Genomic DNA, 20,145 nt, shown 5'->3' with positions numbered 1-20,145 from the left:
GGGGTGGATGCTGTGGCATACGAATTATACCTCAATAGGGTTTTTTTTCATTTTTTAAATTTCAATTCAATTAATTAACATACAATGTATTATTGGTTTCTGAGGTAGAGGTCCGTGATTCATCAGTCTTATATAACACCCAATGCTCATTACATCCTGTGCCCCCTTAATGCCCATCACCCAGTTACCCCATCCCCCCACCTCCCTCCCATTCAGCAACCCTCAGCTTGTTTTCCTCAATAGGGTATTAGGAAAAAAGTAGTTGGTGGGGACAGTAATCAGAAGTTGGGGTGCTGCTAATGTTCTGCGTCTTGATCTGGGTGGGCACTGACCACAAAAGTGTGATTAAAAACTCATGGAACTGGACACTTAACTATTTATTCATTTTTCTGCATATGGGATTATATGTGAATAAAAATGTGGCTGAAAATGTTTTTATCCATAGTGACATATAGACGGCATGTTTTAAAAAAACTTTTGCACATGTTACATCAAACATATGTCTGCCTTTGCAATTTTTTCACTAGAGATTACATTTATAGAAAATAGTATGTGCAAAATAGTATATTCGGATTTTCATTGGCCAGGCAAGTGTAGTTCATTCATGTTAGCTGTCCTGTCATGCCCCTCAGTGTGTCTACACCACAGCATTTTAGTTATTTCAAAATTGTTGGTATTAAGACCACTGTGAGCTCTTGGACATGTCTCCCTGTGTTCATAGCTGAGTTTCAGGAATAAATGTGCAGAAGTGGGTGCTGAACTGATCGGGATGGGCATCATTTTGGCATTGTCAAACCCCTCTTCAAGGCGGGGGTCTAACCGTACTTACTCTGAGCAGTGTGAGTCTTACGCCTGCTCCACATTCTTGTTAATATGATCAGACTTGGAATTGTCATCCATCTAACAGATGGCTAAAGGCATCTCCTGCTTATTTAAATTTCTGTTTCGGCATTGAGGGTCATACCATTCGTGTTTTTCGCCCATTTGGGTGAGTCTTCTAAAATGTGCCTATTTGACTGAATCGCTAAATCCTACACCTGAAACTAATATAACAGTGTATGTTAACTATATATGGGAATTTAAATTTTAAAAACATAATAAAATAAATAAACACACAAAAAATAAAATGTGCCTATTTGTTCTCGAGTATGTTTTTCTTTCGTGGTGTTGGTCTTCTCCATATCAACTTACATTATTCTTTCGTGTATACGTGTGTGGCTACCCTTCGTTGTATGCTGTGCAAGAACATTTTTCTACTAATCGGCTTTTTCTTTTCAGTGGTTGACAGTGTCTTTGTTTAAACAAATATATTAAAGTGGAGTCAAATATATTCATCTTTACATTGTGGCTTCTACTTTTTCTGCATCTTGGTAGAGAAATGATTCTCTACAACAGTAAGACACGTTCTTGCATATTTTTTTCTTGACCCTATACTCTTCTATGAGAACTTTAGAATCAACTTGTCAAAACTGAAGAAAAACCCTGTTGGGATTTGGAGATTATATTGAATGTGTGCATTTATTGAGAAAAAAACATCAACTTCTCATATTATGTGTTCCTATCCAGTGGCACAATATAACATTCCATAGATTTGCATCTTCTTTCATGCTCTTCGGTATGTTATTATGATTTTCTGTATGAAATCCATGTGTTTTTTTTTTCTTCAATGTTTTCCTAGATAATTTATAGCTTTTGGTGCAATTAGAAATAAATAGTTTTCTTTTTTAATTCCTCCTACTTTGTCCTGTTGTAGCTGAGGCAGAGTGTCATCATTTTTTTAAAAGTCACACACTCACTGTGTAGGCCTTCAAAGCAAAGAAGCTCAGCAGACAAAGCCATTAAGCCCCCGGTTTCAGTACAGCCAGTATGCCAATGACCCACCACATTTCCTATAGTCTTTGCTCATCAATCCTAGACTTTGTGGAATAAGAGCATTCAAAGGTAATTTCGGGGGCAACATTGATAAAAACACTCTTCCCTTGGACCACCTGAAAGTTGCGGGAATAGCTTATGGTGTAGAACACTCTTGTATGGGCAAGGCTGGATCCCAGCTCGCCCACGTTTTCCCACCTGGATCTTTCTTATTTGTGGTTGACCCAAAGTAACAACATCAGATTTTCCATGTGCAAAAGGAGACCTTTTATTTTAGAAAATATTCTCTCCATTTCATTCCTCACTCTGCTTAAGCTGATATTGACAATACATCCATTTTGTTAAGAAACAGTGGTAGAAATAATTTCTAGACACCTGTCTTAAGTCAGTGGCTTCGTTTGTCACCATGTCCCGTTGTTAAGTGGCCGGAAGGCTCTCTCTGTGACCGTCTCTCTCTGAGGTCTTACACAACCCGATGCCACCTAGGTATCAAATGGGCTTCTCCTCAAGATGGGCTGTGGCTTTGGGGGTGTCTTTCTCACTTCTGTCAGTGAGCTTCTGGCCCCTTCCCACCCACCTGCTGACGCTTATTCCTGCCTCTAAGAAAAAAGGAACAGAAGGGAACTTAGGGACCACAGCTACCATCAGCTCAGAGGAACTATATTTCAGGAGAATGGAAAGCCCCCTACATGCTCATGTCCCACCTTGTAAAGGAGGAAACTGGACTTCCCGGCCAGCATCAGGAGACAAAGGCAGGAAGGCTTACACCACTCAAACCATTGCTCCCTCCCAGCCATGTTTTAAGTCAAGAAAATAGGTCACCCTCCCCATATCCACAGGACAGGGCAGATGCCTCCAGGATTGACAAGAAGGCTTACAGATTCTGGGATTCTGGAGACCAGAGTCTAAGGTCCAGGTAGGGCTGCTGAGATCCAGGCGGGGCAGGGCCATGCTCCCTCCAGAGGCTCCAGGGGAGGGTCCTTCCTGCCTCTTCCAGCTTCTGGGGACTCCAGGCGTCCCTGGGCCTGTGGCCACGTCCCTCCCATCTCTGCCTCCATCCTCACATGGCTTCTCCTCTGTGTCCGTGTCTCTCCTCTTCTGTGCCTTATAGGTACACCTGTCATCGGATTTGGGCCACCTTAATCCAGAATGACATCATCTTTAACTAATTACAACTGCAAAAACCCTATTTCCAAATAAGGTCCCACTCCAAGGTTCCAGTTGGTTACAAATTTTGGGGAGACACCATTCAACCCTATGCAATATAAAACAATGATTTTGAAGTCATTGGAGTTCATGCAACAGAGGACAGTGACCCCAAGGAATGGGAAGCAGGCAGGCAAGCCCTGTGACTGCTGTGGCTGAAGGCTTGGGGGAGTTTCCAGGCGTGGTTTAAGGAGGGGACCCCAGGTGGGGACCAGGCAGAGCCCCTGATTTGAGAACATGGGAGAGAGAACTGATGGCCTAGGAATACAAGGGATTGAGAGACTCTGGGTCAAGGGAGTAGGGAGGGGAGAGCTAAACAAGAAAGAGAACCCAGAGATCCGAGGAGGGGTCCCCACGGTTTTCAGCAGAAATGACAGGGGGTCGGGAAGGCAGAGGGTCTGAGGACAAGAGGGGGAGGCAAAGGTCTGAGGGACAGGAGGGGAATGAGAAGCAAAATGTGTGGATCTGCTGGGAATGCCCGTGGTCTGGAAAGTGAGTTGCCTTCACAGGCAAACATACACCTCCCGAGTTGTCCTCCAAGTATTCACTTTTAATGTGTGTGGTTTATTGGTGCCACTGCACATCATAAAATTTGCCACACAGTGAAACAGAGTTTCAACATATGAATTGAATGGACCCTCCCCATGCATCGCAGGAAGGAGGAATATCCTCCCATTTACCAATGAAGAGACTAAGGTGGTGGGGGTCCCTCACTGGTGAAGATCTGCACTGTGGGGCTGAGGCTTAACCAGGTGGCCTGAAGCTACATGCATAACACCCTCCCACTGCCCTGATCTCTGTTCCCTTCACCTTCCCTCCCAGGTGACTTCTCACCACCACCATCATCATCACCATCATCACCACCATCACCACCACTGTCATCACTGTTGGATGGATTGTTTAGCAAGTCTGCTTGAAGAACCATCTTACTTTTCAGGGGAAGGAGGCCTGAGTCTTCCCCCTAAATTTCTTCTCCCGAATACTTCATCCCACAGACGGAAGAGGAGGCTACAAAGAGCAGTAGAGAGTGCAGAAATGAGTCATTGATTGGCACAGTGCAGAGACAAAGACAGCCTCCAAGTCTCCACCTGCACATCCAGGGCATGAACGAGCTCCTCAGAGCGAGTGACAGGCACTGGCTTTCCAATAACACCAACCACGGTGACTTGCCACTGGGCCCTGGGGGACATCCAGCCCAGTACAACCATCTGACTGGAGCGACAATGTGGAGGAGGGTTGCAGCTGTAGGGAACAATTTAACCTTTTTTTCTTTAGGAGTTCCTAGAAGACCGTGGTGTGTCAATCTACTTCCACATTAAATTCTCAGAAAGTGACCTACAACAAAGGCTAAACCTAACCTTTAACAAAAGTTAAAACTTATTGTGTCAGTTAAAAATCCAAGTCCCAAATAGAGAAAGAAGAAGAGAGAAGACATAGTGCATTTTGTTATACTTGCAGAGAGCCCAACTGCCAGCAGCCTAGTATTTGTGTGGCCACTGTGGTTGACCCTGGGCCCCAGTCCCCCTGCTTGGTCTCTATGCTCTCTCCAGGCAGTCCTACAGGACCCTTGTAAGCCACTGCAAGCCATACAAGGTCCCTTCACCCTCCTTCCCCTTCTCCACATCCCGGTTGGAACTCCAAGCAGTTCTAAAAAGGCCAACGCAAAAGCCCTTGAAGAAAAGATGGAACAAAGGGGTCCCAAGAAACACCATGCTGTCACTCCTTCAGACCAATCAATAGTTGTTAAGGTTTTTCTGTCTATGTCATGCTCAGCCAGACATGGTGGCCTTTGTGACAGCGAAGAGGTATCATGTCAGTGTCCTTGAGACCCTCCTCGGGTTCAGTGATTCACTAGAAGGACTCAACGGAACTCTGCCAAGCGCTTACTCTCATGGCTCTGGTTTAATACAAAAAAAAGGATACAGATGAAAATCAGGAAGACCTAAAGGTGCACGGGGCAGAGTCCAAGAGAGATGAGGCATGAGCTTCCAGGTGTCCTCTCCCCATGGACTTGTGGATGCTGCTTACATCTTCCAGTGACCATATGTGACAACATGCATGAGATATTACCAACTAGGAACATTCACCAAGCCTTGATGTCCGGGCATTTTCTTGGGGTTAGTCACACAGCATGGAGTGTCCACCCGGCTCACCTGAGTTATTCCATCACTGGCTCCTCCAGAGGGGGCTGGCTATGGCATGACCCAAAGCCCCATCCTAAATCACATCGTAGCATAAACCATGTGCCACGGCTCCAGGCAACCAAAGACACTCTTATCAGGCAGGACATTCCAAGGGCTCATAGGTGATGTTCCAGGAGCTGGTCAAGGACTAGACCTTAGTTTGGAAGGGGCAGGTGTGGACAATCCAGACCTGCTGAGTTAACTCTTAACCATGGAGGTGTGTTGTGAGATTTTTCAAACTTCAGAGACTCAAATGATGTAAGAATCCGGAACATCCCTCCCACCAGGAAAGACACTCAGTGGAACATCCCCCACTGAGTTCTTCAAAGCTCTCTCTTGAGTCTCCCAAGAAGCCCGTTGAACATGGCAAGACTGAACATGGCATCTCCTCCCCCAGCTCCAAGCCCTTGGCCAGCTCCTCTTATTTCTCCAATTCCGACGAGGCACCACCGTTCCTGCACCTTCTCAGTCCTCAAGCTGTGGTGAGAGTGGGTGCCCGCAGTTCCCTTCTCTGGTTCTGTCCTGGCCATTGTGCCTGGACCATGCTGCTCACAGTGGTCTCCCATTTGGTGTTTCTTCTGCTCCTTGGTTTCCAAGACCGCTAATGAGGGAGGGTTCTCTGGTGGTCACATTAAGAGTGTCATCGAGAGAGATGCACCTGACCAGAGCTGGCCCATCCCACCCCATGACTGCTGACATGTGACCTTCCCATCCAGCCCCCATCCATGCATCTCTACCCATGACAGGATGTCCCCCACTCCCTGTGATGCTCAGTTGACCACGAGCACCGTTATCCCAGTGGGAGTTAGTGTGTCCTCCATGGTCCAGACGAAATGCTACCCACTCTCCAGCCCACTGTTGTTCATCTCCTCATCCCAAGGCCCCACACTGGGGACATCCAGTACTATGTTTGTGTCACCAGCCCCCATGGCCCTTCTACTTAGCCTTGTCCTGCCATGAGCTGCAGACCTGCTTCCTACCCACTCCGCTAGGTTCTAACCAATAAAGGTGTTCAATAAAAAGTCTGTTGAGTTCAGTGGCATAAAATAGCCCCATGCCCAAAGCCAACAAGCTCATAGCATCCTGGGCAGACTCAACGAGCCATCTGTCTGGTTAAACCTTGGGAAGATGAGCTTCTCCACATCGATGCTGAAGGGGAGGAGCTCCTTCAGGAATGGGGAGCCATGGAGGTGTATCCTGCCCAACTGCCTTTCATTGACTGACATGGCTATTCCATTTCCTGGGCATCTTGTCTCTGTTCTTCATCGGCACCAGTGGCCCATGTCTCAACACATCTCCTCTGCGCTTGGCTTTGCTCAGAAGCCCCCAGCCAGCCTGAGGCTGCTGTGTGTGTGTGGGGGGGTGTACTTGTGTGGGGGTGTCGCACCCCTGATGTGCTCTCTCCTGGGAGCTGAGAAGCTGATGAACTCACTCACCGTTCACAGGTTTCTCAAGTGTGTGTGATGAGCAAACATCACAGGAAGAGGGAGGGCGCTAAGGAGAAAAGGGAAGTCTAGGGTTGAAATGTCTCGGCAGTGCAATCAGTATCCTCACTTTCTGACCAGGCAGAGAGCCATCCAAGAGAACGGCCAGATGTTGGAGCGCCGGGAAACTGAGAAAAAAAACAGGTGGCCGGAGCAGAGCCTGGTGTGGTGGGGTAAGGCGGTTCCCTCCATTCTCTGACCCTCAAATGTGCCCTGTCACTAGGGTACCGATTCTTGCCCCTGTTGCTGGTGCTGGCAGCTCAGGCTGCAGGTCAGGGAGCACCTGGGGGTGGGAAAGGGGAATCTCCGAATTAAGGCGCCCAACAGGGAGGTGGGGTCACTCCAATAGCATGTGGACACTGCCTCGGAAGGTCTGAATTAGCCCCAGGGATTAGCCAGCTTGCACTGGGAGCAGGTTGAGCCCCTCGTGCGACTCTGTATGTGAGCCTTAGAAGCCACTTTGGAATTACTCCAGAGGCTTGGATGCATGCGGTCGTCCACACGGGGAACCACTGGTCCCTGGATCCTGGGGAGGCACTTTGCTGGCAATCACTTATCTTAAACCCCCTGGCTACCAAACGCAGAGCTGCTGGCTAACCTGGGTGACTGGTGTCTTTGGGGACCACAGCATTTCATTCCGTGTGTTGCCCGGGCATTGTGACCGATTACGTCCCCCCGCCCCTTCCAAACTGCAGGAAGCTCAACATCCAAGCTCATCCAAGGGATGCCCACATATGGGCAGCACCTGCGCCGTCCCAGGTCTCTGATCTGACCTAGTCTGACAGATGGAGCCGGCATCTATGTAGACCTTAGGTTTATAGAAAGGGGAAGAAAACTCAGTCTGGAGAAAACCGAAAGAAGAAGGGAAAGTGGGTAGTCAGTGGACAAAAAATAGCAAAGAGAGGTCTAAGTTTTCAGTCATATGAAACACAAACCCCAGGCAAGAATGGGGAGTGTCGGCTCCATGGGGATGGGCTCCTCCTTTGGGGGGATGGGAATGTCCCAGCTCAGGTAGAGGTGATGGTTGAACACTCCAGATGTGGTAAAGGGCTGCTGAGTTGTATGCTTTCAAGGCGTGAACTTTATGCCGTGTGAATTTCACCCCCATTTTTAAAAATCAAGGCAAAAATTAATTAAATGAAGCCTAAGACCTCCCTGGACTTCAGTTTCTCATCCACTTGAATGAGGATCCTAGGAGCTGCCTCCGAGGATGAATGTGAGCGAGAAACTAGGAGCCGAGTGGAACGTGCCTGTGTTTGGCACGCCCAGGCGATGGAGAAATCACGGTGCCGATGACTTCACGCTGCCTGTGAATTATCCTCCACGGGGTTTGTCAGTCACCATCGTTGGCCAAGAGCCCCCATGTTGTGACTGACCATTTAATTAAAACAGCAACCCTTGCTAGATCATCTTCCAACAGTAGGCATGTGATAATGTCGTTGTTTGGTTTTTTGGTTGTGTTGTTTTTTGTTTTTTGTTTTTTAAGTCAGGTCTACAGAAGTTTATGCTTTTGCTCCATCATGATGAGAAGCAAGTGGAGTTCGGTTTAGAGGAAGTGGAATGGGGAACTGTCCAGCTAAGGGCGTACTTCCATGCAGATTCCCTCTGGTGGGGCAGGGGTGGGGGGTGGGGGGGGTGTGCATCCACAGGCACCTGCTTCATGTACAGCCCCAAAGCAGGTACTATGGGAGGCGACTTGAAAAAGGAGGAGAAAAGCAGATTCCAGAAGCTTATGGAGGTGAATGGAACGAGGACCCTCCCTGCTTCACTGCATTGCACCACCCCCTCCTAATTAAGGGCAGCTCCGCTCAAAGCCAGGGTGCTCACAGAGATTGCAGACGTGAAAAGCAGGGCTGAGGCAAGGCAGGAATAGCAAAGGGGAACTGTGGAGTCAGCCCACACGAGGAAGGGTCCGCCCTGAGAGGCTCTTGGGTGCAACATGGAGGCCCCCCCCACCCAGGGCCAAGAGCCCCCGGACAAGACCCAGAGAAGGGCTGGGTGGAGCAGGGTCTAGCTTGCAGATGGAGGAAGCTGGGAACTTACCCCATAGCGCTCGAGTACAAGGTGTGTGGAAGGCAGGGACGTTGGGACAGGTCTGGTCCATGGTTTTTATTTCCTCTTTATAGGTTTGGGGAGGTTGGGAGGCAGGAACCTGAGGCTGGGCGCTGCTCCCCAGGTGCACTCTGGCACAGGTGTGCACACCTGGTTTGGGGAGCTGGATGAACTCTGCATCACTGGGCTCCAGCCTCAGAAGCTGGGGCAGGGGCAGGGGGGAGAAGGGGCTGTAGCATCTAGACAAGCCAGCTGACCCTCAGTGGACAGGCAAGCCATCAGTGCACAGGGTGGGTGGGAAAGGAGGCAGGTGGTGAGGAGATACACAGAATGAACCTCACAGCTCAGAGGTCTGTGGGGGCAGGATCAATGAGGTAAGGGGATCCTTTAGGTCCTACAGAGGGCAAAGGAGCCCCCTGGGTGGGGCTAGACATCAAGGAGAGGAGGAGCCCAAATGTGCTGAACTGGCTGCGTGTGGGAGGGAGATGTTGTGTCCTGGTGGGAGCCAGGCTTCAGGGGAGCCTGGGGAAAGAAGAAGAGAGTCCGTGAAGACGGGCACCAACTGAGAGGTGAGGACATGGAGGTCCATGGGGTGGGTGTCAGGGGTGTGATGGCTGATCTCCAAGAAGCAGACACCAGACAGGACGAAATGGGGAAGGAATTGGTGAGGGAGATGTCTGAGAGGGAGGAGGAAGGGAGGAGGGGAGGAGGAAGGAAGGAAGGCGGGAATGAAGGGGGAAAGGAAGGAGGGAAAGAAAGGAAAAAGGGAGGAAGGAAGGAGGGAAGGAAGAAGGGAAGGAAAGTCGAAAGGAGGGAAGGAGGGAGGGAAGAGAAACAGGAAGGAAAGAAGGAAAGAGGGAAGAAATTTGTGGTCATTTGTTCCGCTGGCCCCCAGGAAGCTACTACACCAAGATAAAAGAGACATTGTTTAGACCGATCGACTCTGTAAACCCAAGGAAATTACAGAAAACATGATTGTGCATGGTAAAAGAGCGAGCAAGGAACCTCCAAGAAAAGACAAGTCTTTATAAGGATGAGGTCACAGGGAACACAAAGAGATGAAGCGCAGCAGAGACAGTAAGCGGCCAAGAGGAAGAGAAACACTTAGAGAAGTAAGACCCCATTACGAATCACAACAACAGCCAAAGAACAAACACCAGTAAAAATACCACCAGGGCAATGGTGGACAGACCCAAGATGCCACCCCAGACCCAAACAGAGCATCAGGTGTTCTCTGTTGACTGCAGCTTTATGGGACCAGAGCCCTTTGCTTTTGTACTTACGTGTTTAAAAAGTTTTTAATAGACTTTTTTTTTTTTAAGAGCTCTTTTAGATTTACAGAAAATTTTAAGTGGAAAGTACAGGAGATTCCCATATATGCGCTTCCCGTTTGACCCAGTCTCCACCCTTATTAATATTTGGCATCAGTGGGGCACATCTGTTATCACTGATGGGCCAATATTGATACATTATTATTGATTAAAGCCCACAGTTTACATTAGCGTTACTCTTGGTGTTGGACATTCTATGGGCTTGGACAGATGTATAGTGACATATATCCATCATTAGTGATATACAGAGTAGTTTCACTGCCCTAAAAATCCCCTGTGCCCTGCCTGCTCATCTGTCCCTCCCCCAAACCCTGGTGAGTCCTGGGTTTTGTGTTTTTTTTGTGTGGTTTTTTGTTTTTTGTTTTTTTTCCTGTCTCCATAGTTTTTCCTTTTCCAAAATGTCATAGAGTCTGAATCATACCAGAGGTAGCATTTTCAGACTGGCCTCTTCCACTTAGTAAATGTATTTAGACATCCTCTATGTCTCTCTGTGCACTTACCCTTTTCTATTTTCCTCTCTTTTTTTAATATCCTTTTTGATTGCTGCAAAACTCAAGTTTTTTTAAAATAGAGGAAAGAAAAACTCAAAAAACTGTTATTACAGTAACGGAAACCCGGCCTATCATTCCTTTTTCTTCTCCCCCAAACATCCATTCTAAAAACACTCAGAGCATGTGTCAACTATACTTACATTAAAATTTTTTAAATAAAAATGTAAAAATTTAAATTATTCAGGCAAAAAAAAAGAGAGTCAGAAGAATGAGAAACTAATCAAAGTGGGTGTAATATTCCCCAAAAGCATCTTAATATCACTGACACGTGTCAGCCATGGCTTCAAGGCTCATCTGAACCATGAGTCAAGCTTGATAGAAGGCAGACAGGTAGATCTGTAGGGTCGATTCCCGGGGCAGTGGTAGTATTTCTCCACGCTGTGCGGGGGATTATTTTGCAAACTGCGTCTCTCTCAGGAAGTTCATCCTGGAGAAAAAAGAAGTCGGCGGTGGGTGCCTGTTTTGTACGTCTTGTGGGCTCTGGAGTGTAGGTGGACAGCCCAGGCCATTCTCTGCAGGAGGAATTAGAATCCCAGTCTCTGACACCTGAAGGCTTAGCCTGGGGAAGGGCTTGGGGAGCCTGTGCTCCACCCCCAACCCTGGTTAGAGAGGGAGGGATGTGTCCTGGAGGCCAGGTGTGTGGAGCCAGAGCCTGATGCACGGTCCAGCACCTTCAGAACAACCCTGCCTGACCATCTCCACTGTTCTTTTGTGGACAATATGCCCATCAAGTGGCTGCCCATCCTAGACTCGGCCCTAAGACTTAGGGAGTGGATCTTGGTACCTGTGGTGGATAGAATAACATCCCCAGAGACGTCCACATCCTGATCCCCGTGTGGTGGAGAGAATAATGGCCCCAGAGACATCCCCCCAGGTTACAGACAGGAATAAAGCTGCAGCATGTGGGCAACTTGCCCCAGTGACACGGAGGATGACAAGGTTGGCTGGAGCCCCGTGCCCATGCTGCAGGATAGGCCCTTGGTTCTACCCCACCCCGAGGCTGGCTGTAACCTGGAGACCCTTTGGCAGCCAGCGGTGACCCCCGGCTGGCCAGGTTAGTAGGCTGACCATCTGGCTGGGGATGGTCCCGCACTTGTCCCCAGAGAATCTCCCCAAGAAGACCTCACTGGGCCCCCCTGCCAAGCATCCCCATGAGAGCTGATTTCCTCGAGGTGTGACTGTCTGTTCCTGCAGGTTTTCCTCACCCTTTGGGCAGCCCCATGGGACTCTTGGCCACAGCCATCGTATTCTGCATGCTGCCGGACCCGGCGTTCCTCCGGACTCTGGAGCAGCAGGGTAAGGGTGTGAACCTGTCTGACCCTTCTCTGCCTGTCTCATTCCTGTGTCCCGTGTATCTGGGGACACATCCTGACGCCTGAGTCCACCTGCATGGGCAGAGATGTTATTGCCCAATTAGGTGAAAATGGAGACCAGGGAACAGAGATGTCAGGCAATGTGCTGGAAGTGACACGGCTGGTGAGAGACAGAGCCGGGAGTCAGACCCACACCTGTCTTTCTAAAGGGGGCTCTGATTTTAAAGTATGGACACCCGCCTTTGCCACCCCAAGAAAGGAGATAGGGGGACAGTGAGAATGGCTGTCTCCCCGTCCTCCACACAGAGGACCTATAGGAATCTTTATTCACTTGCACAAAATCCATACAGTCCAGCCTGCCCCTTCTCCTGTGGGTTTTGCATATGGAACTGATAGACTATCTGCACTCAGGAGCCCCCAGGTCCAGGGATGGGCAGGAGCTAGCTCAGCGCAGGGAGATGTGCTCTGGATGCATCCGTGCCATCAGATTTCCGTTGACCATTGAAGACTCTCTTGGTTGAGTATGAACTCAAGGGCAGATGCAGCTCTTGCAGGACCCACAGGCTAAGACCAAGGCCCATAGGACTGTTGGGGACAGATGATCATTGTTGTCTTGCGCTGGGAAAGTAGGAAAAGTCTCCAGGAAGCCAAGGGGGTGCCAGGGAGGGTGGAGGGCCAAGAAACCCAGGAGGTAAGTGACTTATTTTCAGGCCCTGGAGACCTGGAGAGAGGTGGTCCCTGTGCTGGGGGAGGTGTGGTTGGCACCTTAAATAAAGGGGGATGTGGGTGTGAGACACCAAGCACAGAGGCATGCGGGCTGAGAAACTCAGGATACAAATGGACAAGGGGCAGAGGGTCCTTAAGAACAGAACTCTGGCCCACAACCTGCAGCTACCTGCCCAGGGGACCAGCCCTCATCTATGGGGACCAGCCCACAGAGCCAGCCTGGTGTCTCCACGTCAGATGAGCAAGAAGCCAGATGTCCATCCCCGTGACAATCTGAGAAGCTAAACAATCCCATCTGGAACAAAGGGGTTCCGAATGACCAGGACTTGATCAGTAACCAATGGCTTCCCTATGTGTTGACCCCACTTCCTATTTAGGACCAACCAGAGAAACCAGATATGGTCCCCTAACGAATTCCATATGATGCCCTCCTTGTAGTGAGCCACCTGCATCTCCCCCACACCCCCAGCCTCTGCTCAGGGCACAATCAAATGTTCCCCTTCACCCACTGTGAAACTTGCCCGCTCCCCTGTCTGTCCTTGATCTCTGACAAATACTAGTGATGGTGGCCAATGTCCTCAGCACAGCAGGCTCTGAATAAACAGCCTCTGCCTGCTCTGACTTGGTAGGTCTTGCCTTACTTACATGGTAGGCATCTTCACATGGAGAGAAGGCACGGAGGTCCAGGTAGGAAGAAGAGTTCGGTAAGGGGGAGATTCCGTGCATGTGCCAATGCCCTGGGGCCATGTGGGGGGACAGGGGAAGGGGACAGCATGTCCCCTTCTTGACCTTTGCTTACAAGACATGGGATGGGTCAGCAGGCAGCAGGTAGAGGCAGAAAAGGGGTAATTTCTGAATCCGGTGGTCCTGTCTTTCAGATCTTCCAACTGTGGAAGGGGTCCCCAGTCTAAATATGAGGTTTGATTCTTGGAGAATGGAACTGAGTTGGGACTGCAAAGAAAACACTACCTACCTCGAATGCGTGATGATTCACAAGGAGAACGGGCCGATCGAAATAACAGTAAGATGGATTTGTCATGGACAATTGCTGTCTTTTACAAAGCTCTCATTACGTTAGAAACAAGGCAGCAATAGGTGGAAACAGACAGCATGTGTGTGACCCTGGGGGACACATGTAGGAGCCATGCTTCTGGGTGCACCAGGGAAGCAAGTCCTGGCCCGTGTCCAAGAGGTGCCTGGTGGCCCGATTCCCTGGGGGGCTGAGAAACTCCCTGGAAAATGTCTTTTCCCAAAAGGAAAGGGAGTTCAGGGCTCCCAGGGCAGGAGCCCCAGCCCAAAGCTCCTATGAGGTTAGACCTGGTACAGATTGTAGGGTGGGCTACTTGGGGACGCTCAACCACCCAAGGAAGATGAAATGACGCAGGCTGGTGGGATGGGGGATCCAGGGCAACACAGGTAGATTCCACTAGGGCACCCAAATGCTCCCAGAATTTCCAGGCATCACTTTCAGGGACCGTAATCAAGGGGAAGACGAATGGCTTATTCTGTGACTTTCAGGCTTCTGTACCCCTTCAAAGGGTGTTGTGTAGGGGAACTGCCCCCCCACCACCAGAAACAGCAGCTTCTGCTCAATTGATCCATCAAAAATCATCCACGTGGCCGACTTAATCCCCAGAAAGAAATAGTTGGTCCCCAGTGTTCCATGAAAACAAAGTTACCAGACTGAACAGATACAATGTAAACATGAAGCCTGGGGCGGGGGGGGAGGGCGTATGAGATAGGACAAGAAAATGGAGTAACATAGAAGAGCATATGTTAAGCTCCATAATGCTTAATGTGATGAGACATCTCGCTGCTCAGAGTGGTGGTCCATCACCATCACCTCAGAGCTTTGTTACAAATGCAGAATCCCCCGCCTAGAACATGCTGAACCAGAATCATTTTGACAAGATCCCTGGTGACTGAGGGCACACTGAAATGGAACCTCTCTTCCGACCTCCCAGACACTGTAAGACTACCCGAGTCGAGGTCCCACCTTCACGTGGGCATGCCGCCAACCACCCAGAGAACGTACATGGGTGGTGGTGGCATCTTGGGGTCAGTGGAAGAACAAACAACACGGAGAGGAGATGAAAAGAAGAGTTTCCTAATGCACTGGCTGGTTGCATCTCTTTAGCCCCAGGAGAAAGAATGTCACTGCAAGTTTTCGGATTATTCTCTCCATGATGGAGTCACGCTCGTGGTTAAAGTAAATAGCACCCAAAGACTGATTCCAGAAACACTGGTCTACAATAACTCAGGTAGGGTAAACCTCACAGTGATCCTTCTGAACGTCACTAGCCTCAAGGTAGATCTCTTCCTTTTTTTTTTTTTCCAGCTTTATTGAGCTATACCTGACACCTAGGTATTATGTATATTTAAGGTATATAGCTTAAAGCTTTGATATACATATACGTTGAGAAATAATTACTGCAATTAAACTATTATCCCTCCCTTCAGCCCCTGGAAAGCACCATTTACTCTCTGTGTCGATGCATTTGCCACGTGTTGGCTATTGTGAATAATACTGTGATGAACATGGGGGTGCATAAATCTTTTTGGGATCCAGATTTCATTTTCTTTGGAAATATACCCAAAAGTGGGATTGCTGGGCCATATAGGAGTTCTGCTGTAAATATTTAAAGAAACTTCCATAATTTCCACAGTGGCCGCACCAACTTACATTCCCAACAGCAGTGCACAAGGGTTCCCTTCTATTTGCATCTTTGCCAGTATTTATCTCTGCATATATATATATATATATATATAATAGTCATTTAGCAGGTGTGAGATAATAGCTCATTGTGATTTTATTTGCATTTCTTTGATGATGAGTGATGTTGAGCATCTTTTTGTGTAGCTGTTGGCCATTTGTACGTCTTCTTTTGAAAAATGTCTGTTCAGGTCCTTTGCCCTATTCAGTTGGCTTAAGTTTTTGGTGTTTTCGGTTTTTTCTTTTTTGGGGGCTTTGGGTTTTTTGTTGTTGAATTGTTTGAGGTCTTTATATATTTTGGATTTTAACCTTTTATCAGATATATATGGATTGCAGATATTTTCTCCCATTCCATAGGTTACCTTGTCACTCTGCTGATTGTTTCCTTCACTGAGCAGAAGCTTTATAGTTTGATGCAATCCCAGGTGTTTATGCTCAACTGAACCAGCCAGGAGCCCCAGGGTTATTTTTTTAATTCCTTTCTTGAATAGGTCATTGTTAGTGTATACAAATGCAACTGATTTTTGTATGTTGATTTTACATCCTGCAACTTTATTACCTTTATTTATTAGCTATAACGATGTCTTTTGTTTGTTTAGTCTTTAGGTTTTTCTACACATTATGGTCATGTTATCATCAAATGGAGATAACCTTACTTCTTTTTTAATTTGGATACTTTAATTTCTTTTTCTTGTCTGATTGTTCTGGCTAGGACTTCCCATACTATGTTAAATAGAAGTGGTGAGAGTGCCTACCTTGGCTTTGTTTCTTACCTTACAAGGTAAGCTTTCAGTTTTTTGGGTTTTTTTTTTTTTTCCCATTGAGTGTGGTGTTAGCTATGGGCTTTCCATGTTTGCCCTTTATTGTGTTGAGGTAAATTGCTTCTATACCTATTTTACTGAGAGTTTTTATCATGAATGGATGTTGAATTTTGTCGAAGACGTCTTCTATAGCTACTGAGATGATTATGTGATTTTTTTTCTTTCATTCTATTAAGATGCTACCACACATTGATTGATTTGCATATGTTGAACCATCTTTGCATGCTGGGGATAAATTCTACGTGGTTACAACGTGCAATCCTTTTAAAGTGCTGTTGGATTTGCTTGCTCGTATTTTGTTAACGATTTTTACATCTACATTTATTAGGATATTGGGATGTGATCTTTTTTTCTCATCCCTTTGGCTTAAGTATCAAGGTGATCCTGCCCTCATAAAATGGATTTGGAAGTGCTCCCTCTTCTTCTATTTTTTTTTTTTTTTGGAAAAGTTTAAGAAGGGTTGGAGGGGCGCCTGGATGGCATAGTCGGTTGACCATCTGACTCTTGGTTTCTGCTCAGGTCTTGATCTCAATGCCATTGGATCGAGCCCCGAGTCGGGCTCTGTGCTCAGAGGTGAATCTGCTTGGAATTCCCTCCCCCTCTCCCTCTGCCCCTGTCACTCATGCTCTCTCTCTCTCTCAAATAAGTCAACAAATCTTATAAAAAAAAGGATTGAAATTAATTATTCTTTGAATCTTTGGTAGACATCCCAACTATGAAGCCATGTGGTCCACTTCCACAAATTATTTTGTCTGTGTGTCTTCTCAGGTGGGGAGTGCACAGCTGCCCAAAACTTCTCCTGTTTTATCTACAACGCGAACTTCATGAACTGCAGTTGGGCAAAGGGTCAAGCTGCCCCTGATGACGTCCAATATTTTTTGTATATACGAGACTCGAGGTAGGTATTGGTATCATGTAGACAATCCTGAGAAGTACAGTGGGGAGGGGGGAAGCCCTGATTGTCCTCTGAACAGTTTGAATTTTATAGAGGAAAAAGGGAAAGAGAGTGTCCTCATTACATAGAAGACTCGGGAACCCACGTGGGCTGTCACCTGGAAGACCTCTCAGGATTAGCGAACTACAATTATTTCCTGGTGAACGGTACCAGCCAACGGACAGGAATCCAGTTCTTTGATTCGGTTTTGTCATGGAAGAAAATCGGTAAGAGCCACGTCCTGTGGTGTCAACCGATGCTTAACAGGTGACCCGAACAGAGTTTGTGGGAAGTTTGGAAGAATGGAAGTTTATTCTCTCTCCCAGTTCTGGAGGCCAGAGACCCCGAATCAAGGGGTTGCCAATGTTTGCTTCCTTGTGGAAGGAGACCAACCCATCCTTTTACTCTGAATTAAACGGGGTGACAAGAAGTGCCTACACTGCTAATGGATCCCCACCCCCACCGCCCTGAAGAAGCGAGGGCTCTTCCAACGCCCCCATAGCCTCCAAAAGCTGATCCTGGCACTGGGACAGCCCAGCCAGGCAGGGGTTTTGCCTGCAATCAGGCAGTGAAGCCCCTCCAGGACAAAAGGGAAGATGCTCAGACCAGGAGATGGAGGTTAATACTGACCTGTCTGTGGACCTCCCCCATGGAGTGGCATGCACAGCCTTCTCTTGCCATTTTGGGGGACGCTGTTGGCAAACAGATGCCAACTCTCCAGTTAACCTCCACAGGCCACTGCCCACGCCTGCTCCCCACCTCCGGGCTCCAGGGGAGGCACCAGGTGCGTGTACCCAGGCAGTTGGCAGGTGTTCTACCTGTGTCTCGGGGTCTGCATTTCCTGCTCCTCGCTGCAGACCAACCTCCCATGGCCCTGCCTCGGCCACCCTCCTTCCAAGGGAATCCCCGCCTTTCTTTTTCCCTCCCCATGTTTTTAACATTTTTACTTAACCCCGGAAATCCCAATACTATTTCAAACTTTAATCCTGTGCAGTTGTGACTTACAATAAGAAATCCATGTTTGGTCTCTGTCCTTTTCTGGCACACAACTGACAAAACCCTAGGAATTTTCCCTGAGGAGAGCGGTAAATGTGCCTTTTGTTATGTTAAGGAGGTGACAGCTGAAAAGCCCCTATGGATGGGCCTTGGTTGCCAGGGGAACTAACTGGGTGATCAAAGGATTGGAATTTTCAGTCCCCGCCTGTGAACCTCAGGGACCGGAAGGGGGCTGGTGGTTGAGTTCAATCCCCAATGGGCAATGATCTGATCAGTTGTGTTTCCATAATGAAGCCTCCCTAAAATCCCAAAAGGATGGGGTTTGGAGATCTTATATGTTGGTGGACACGTGGAAGTTTGGGGAGAGAGGTGCACCTGGTGGGACCATGGAAGCTCCACGCCCTTCCCCCCCACACCTGGCTCCATACATCTCTTCATCTGGCTGTTCCTCAGTTACAGCCTTTTAAAATAAACCCATGATCTAGTGAGTAACATGTTTCCCTGGGCTCTTGTGAGTCACTGCAGCAGGTTAATGGAACCCGAGGAGGAGGTCCTGGGAACGTCCGATCTGTAGCTCGTGGGTCAGAACCACGGGTGTCAACCTGGATTTGTGATTGGCGTCTGACCCAGGGGGTGAAGGGCCGTCTTGTAGGGCTGAGCCCCCTACCCTGTGGGATCCGACGCCACGTCCAGGTAGATAGATCAGAACTGCGTTGAATTGTAGGACACCCCACCAGTTGTCTGAGAATAGCTTGAAGGTGGGAAGGGGGGACTCCACCTGTCAGAACTGGGTGCAGAATCCTACATACACATCACAACAATGAGCAAAGAAGGACCCCCGTCCTGTTGTGAGCTTGGAGATCCAGTGTGAACTTCCCAGTGACTGTGCAACACTCGGTGTGATCAGATACACTGGACGTGAACTTACAGCCAAGTGGCCCTTGAAGGGTCTCGGGAATGGAATTAACCCACGGGGTTGAGATCAGAACGCATGCTACCTAAGTGGGATCAGACACAGAACGCCCATCCCGATCGCTGGTGGAACCCACCGTAGGCGGTCACGTTGTGGAAGGACGCTGGAGCTCCTTGGTCTTTCCAACATGCAACCTGTCCTCCCGTTGGAAGTCATGCCTTGGGTGTCCTCACGGTGGCCCCGTCCCTGCCCAGTCCCCGGATTTCCCTCCTTCCCTCACTTTGGGTTCCCTGCAGCCTGCCAGACCATCCTGTGTGCACACATCCCAGGGGTGCTCGTCCCCAGGAGGCAACACTCAGACCCACTCAGACTCGGGCCTCCGGGTGACCCCTGGGAGCTGCCCACAGAAGTGGGTCTGACCTCCGTAGCCCAGCAGAGGCCCGCTGGTTGAGGGGAGTGTCCTGGGATCTCGTTACAGAAATATATAGCCCGCCCAACAATATCAGCGTGCATTGCAACAAGTCCTACTGCGTGATCCGGTGGGAAAAGCCCAAGACCCGACATAAGCTGTCCAACATGGAGTTCAAATACCAGCTGAACATCCAGAAACAGGTGAGTGGACCCTGCCCCAAGCAGGACATCATGCCTCGAGGAGCAGAGGGCAGCAACCCGTGTGACCTGCCATGAGGGCCCAGGTCACGGGAGATGAGCAGGGCTGGGTGATGCATGGGGAGGAACACAGGGGCAGCTGTGCTGGACAGGATGTCCTGGGCTTGAGGGTCACCACCATGGCCAATCCAAGAGAGGTGTCCACTCACCCAGCTGGATCCTAAAGCCTTTGGCGGTTGTTGGAGATCTCCAAGCAGACGCAGAAAAGAGACGACCTTCTGCTACTTGTCCACTCGGACCCCACCTGGAGGGGGCAGATTGTCTGCGCCACATCCGCCTGGATCCAGTGTAGACAAGGGGGACTCTCTACTCCACATCCACATGGACTCAGTGTAGACAAGGGGGACTCTCTGCTCCACATCCACATGGACTCAGTGTAGA

The 20,145-nt window shown here is 48.8% G+C and overlaps 1 protein-coding gene across 3 annotated transcripts in view; it reads left to right on the top strand.

The window, feature by feature from the left end:
• Nucleotides 1-6,786: 6,786 nt before the first annotated feature.
• LOC141369877 (granulocyte-macrophage colony-stimulating factor receptor subunit alpha-like) overlaps nt 6,787-20,145 on the top strand; it is a 22,420-nt gene continuing 9,061 nt past the window's right edge. For all 3 annotated transcript variants that reach the window (XM_025857672.2, XM_073902175.1, XM_073902174.1), the window contains exons 1-7: nt 6,787-6,918; nt 11,874-11,975; nt 13,597-13,739; nt 14,856-14,979; nt 17,021-17,150; nt 17,241-17,413; nt 19,574-19,707. In XM_025857672.2, the coding sequence (XP_025713457.1) occupies nt 6,855-6,918; nt 11,874-11,975; nt 13,597-13,739; nt 14,856-14,979; nt 17,021-17,150; nt 17,241-17,413; nt 19,574-19,707 (870 nt within the window). In that variant the 5' untranslated portion in view covers nt 6,787-6,854. The remainder of the gene's footprint in view (nt 6,919-11,873; nt 11,976-13,596; nt 13,740-14,855; nt 14,980-17,020; nt 17,151-17,240; nt 17,414-19,573; nt 19,708-20,145) is intronic.

Source organism: Callorhinus ursinus, unplaced genomic scaffold (assembly GCF_003265705.2).
Source record: "Callorhinus ursinus isolate GAN/ISIS: 27379988/994484 unplaced genomic scaffold, GSC_fseal_2.0 scaffold16, whole genome shotgun sequence".
NCBI classification, from domain to species: Eukaryota; Metazoa; Chordata; class Mammalia; order Carnivora; family Otariidae; genus Callorhinus; species Callorhinus ursinus.
The sequence above is the reverse complement of the archived record's forward strand: the minus strand, read 5'-3'. Positions and strand labels throughout refer to the sequence as shown.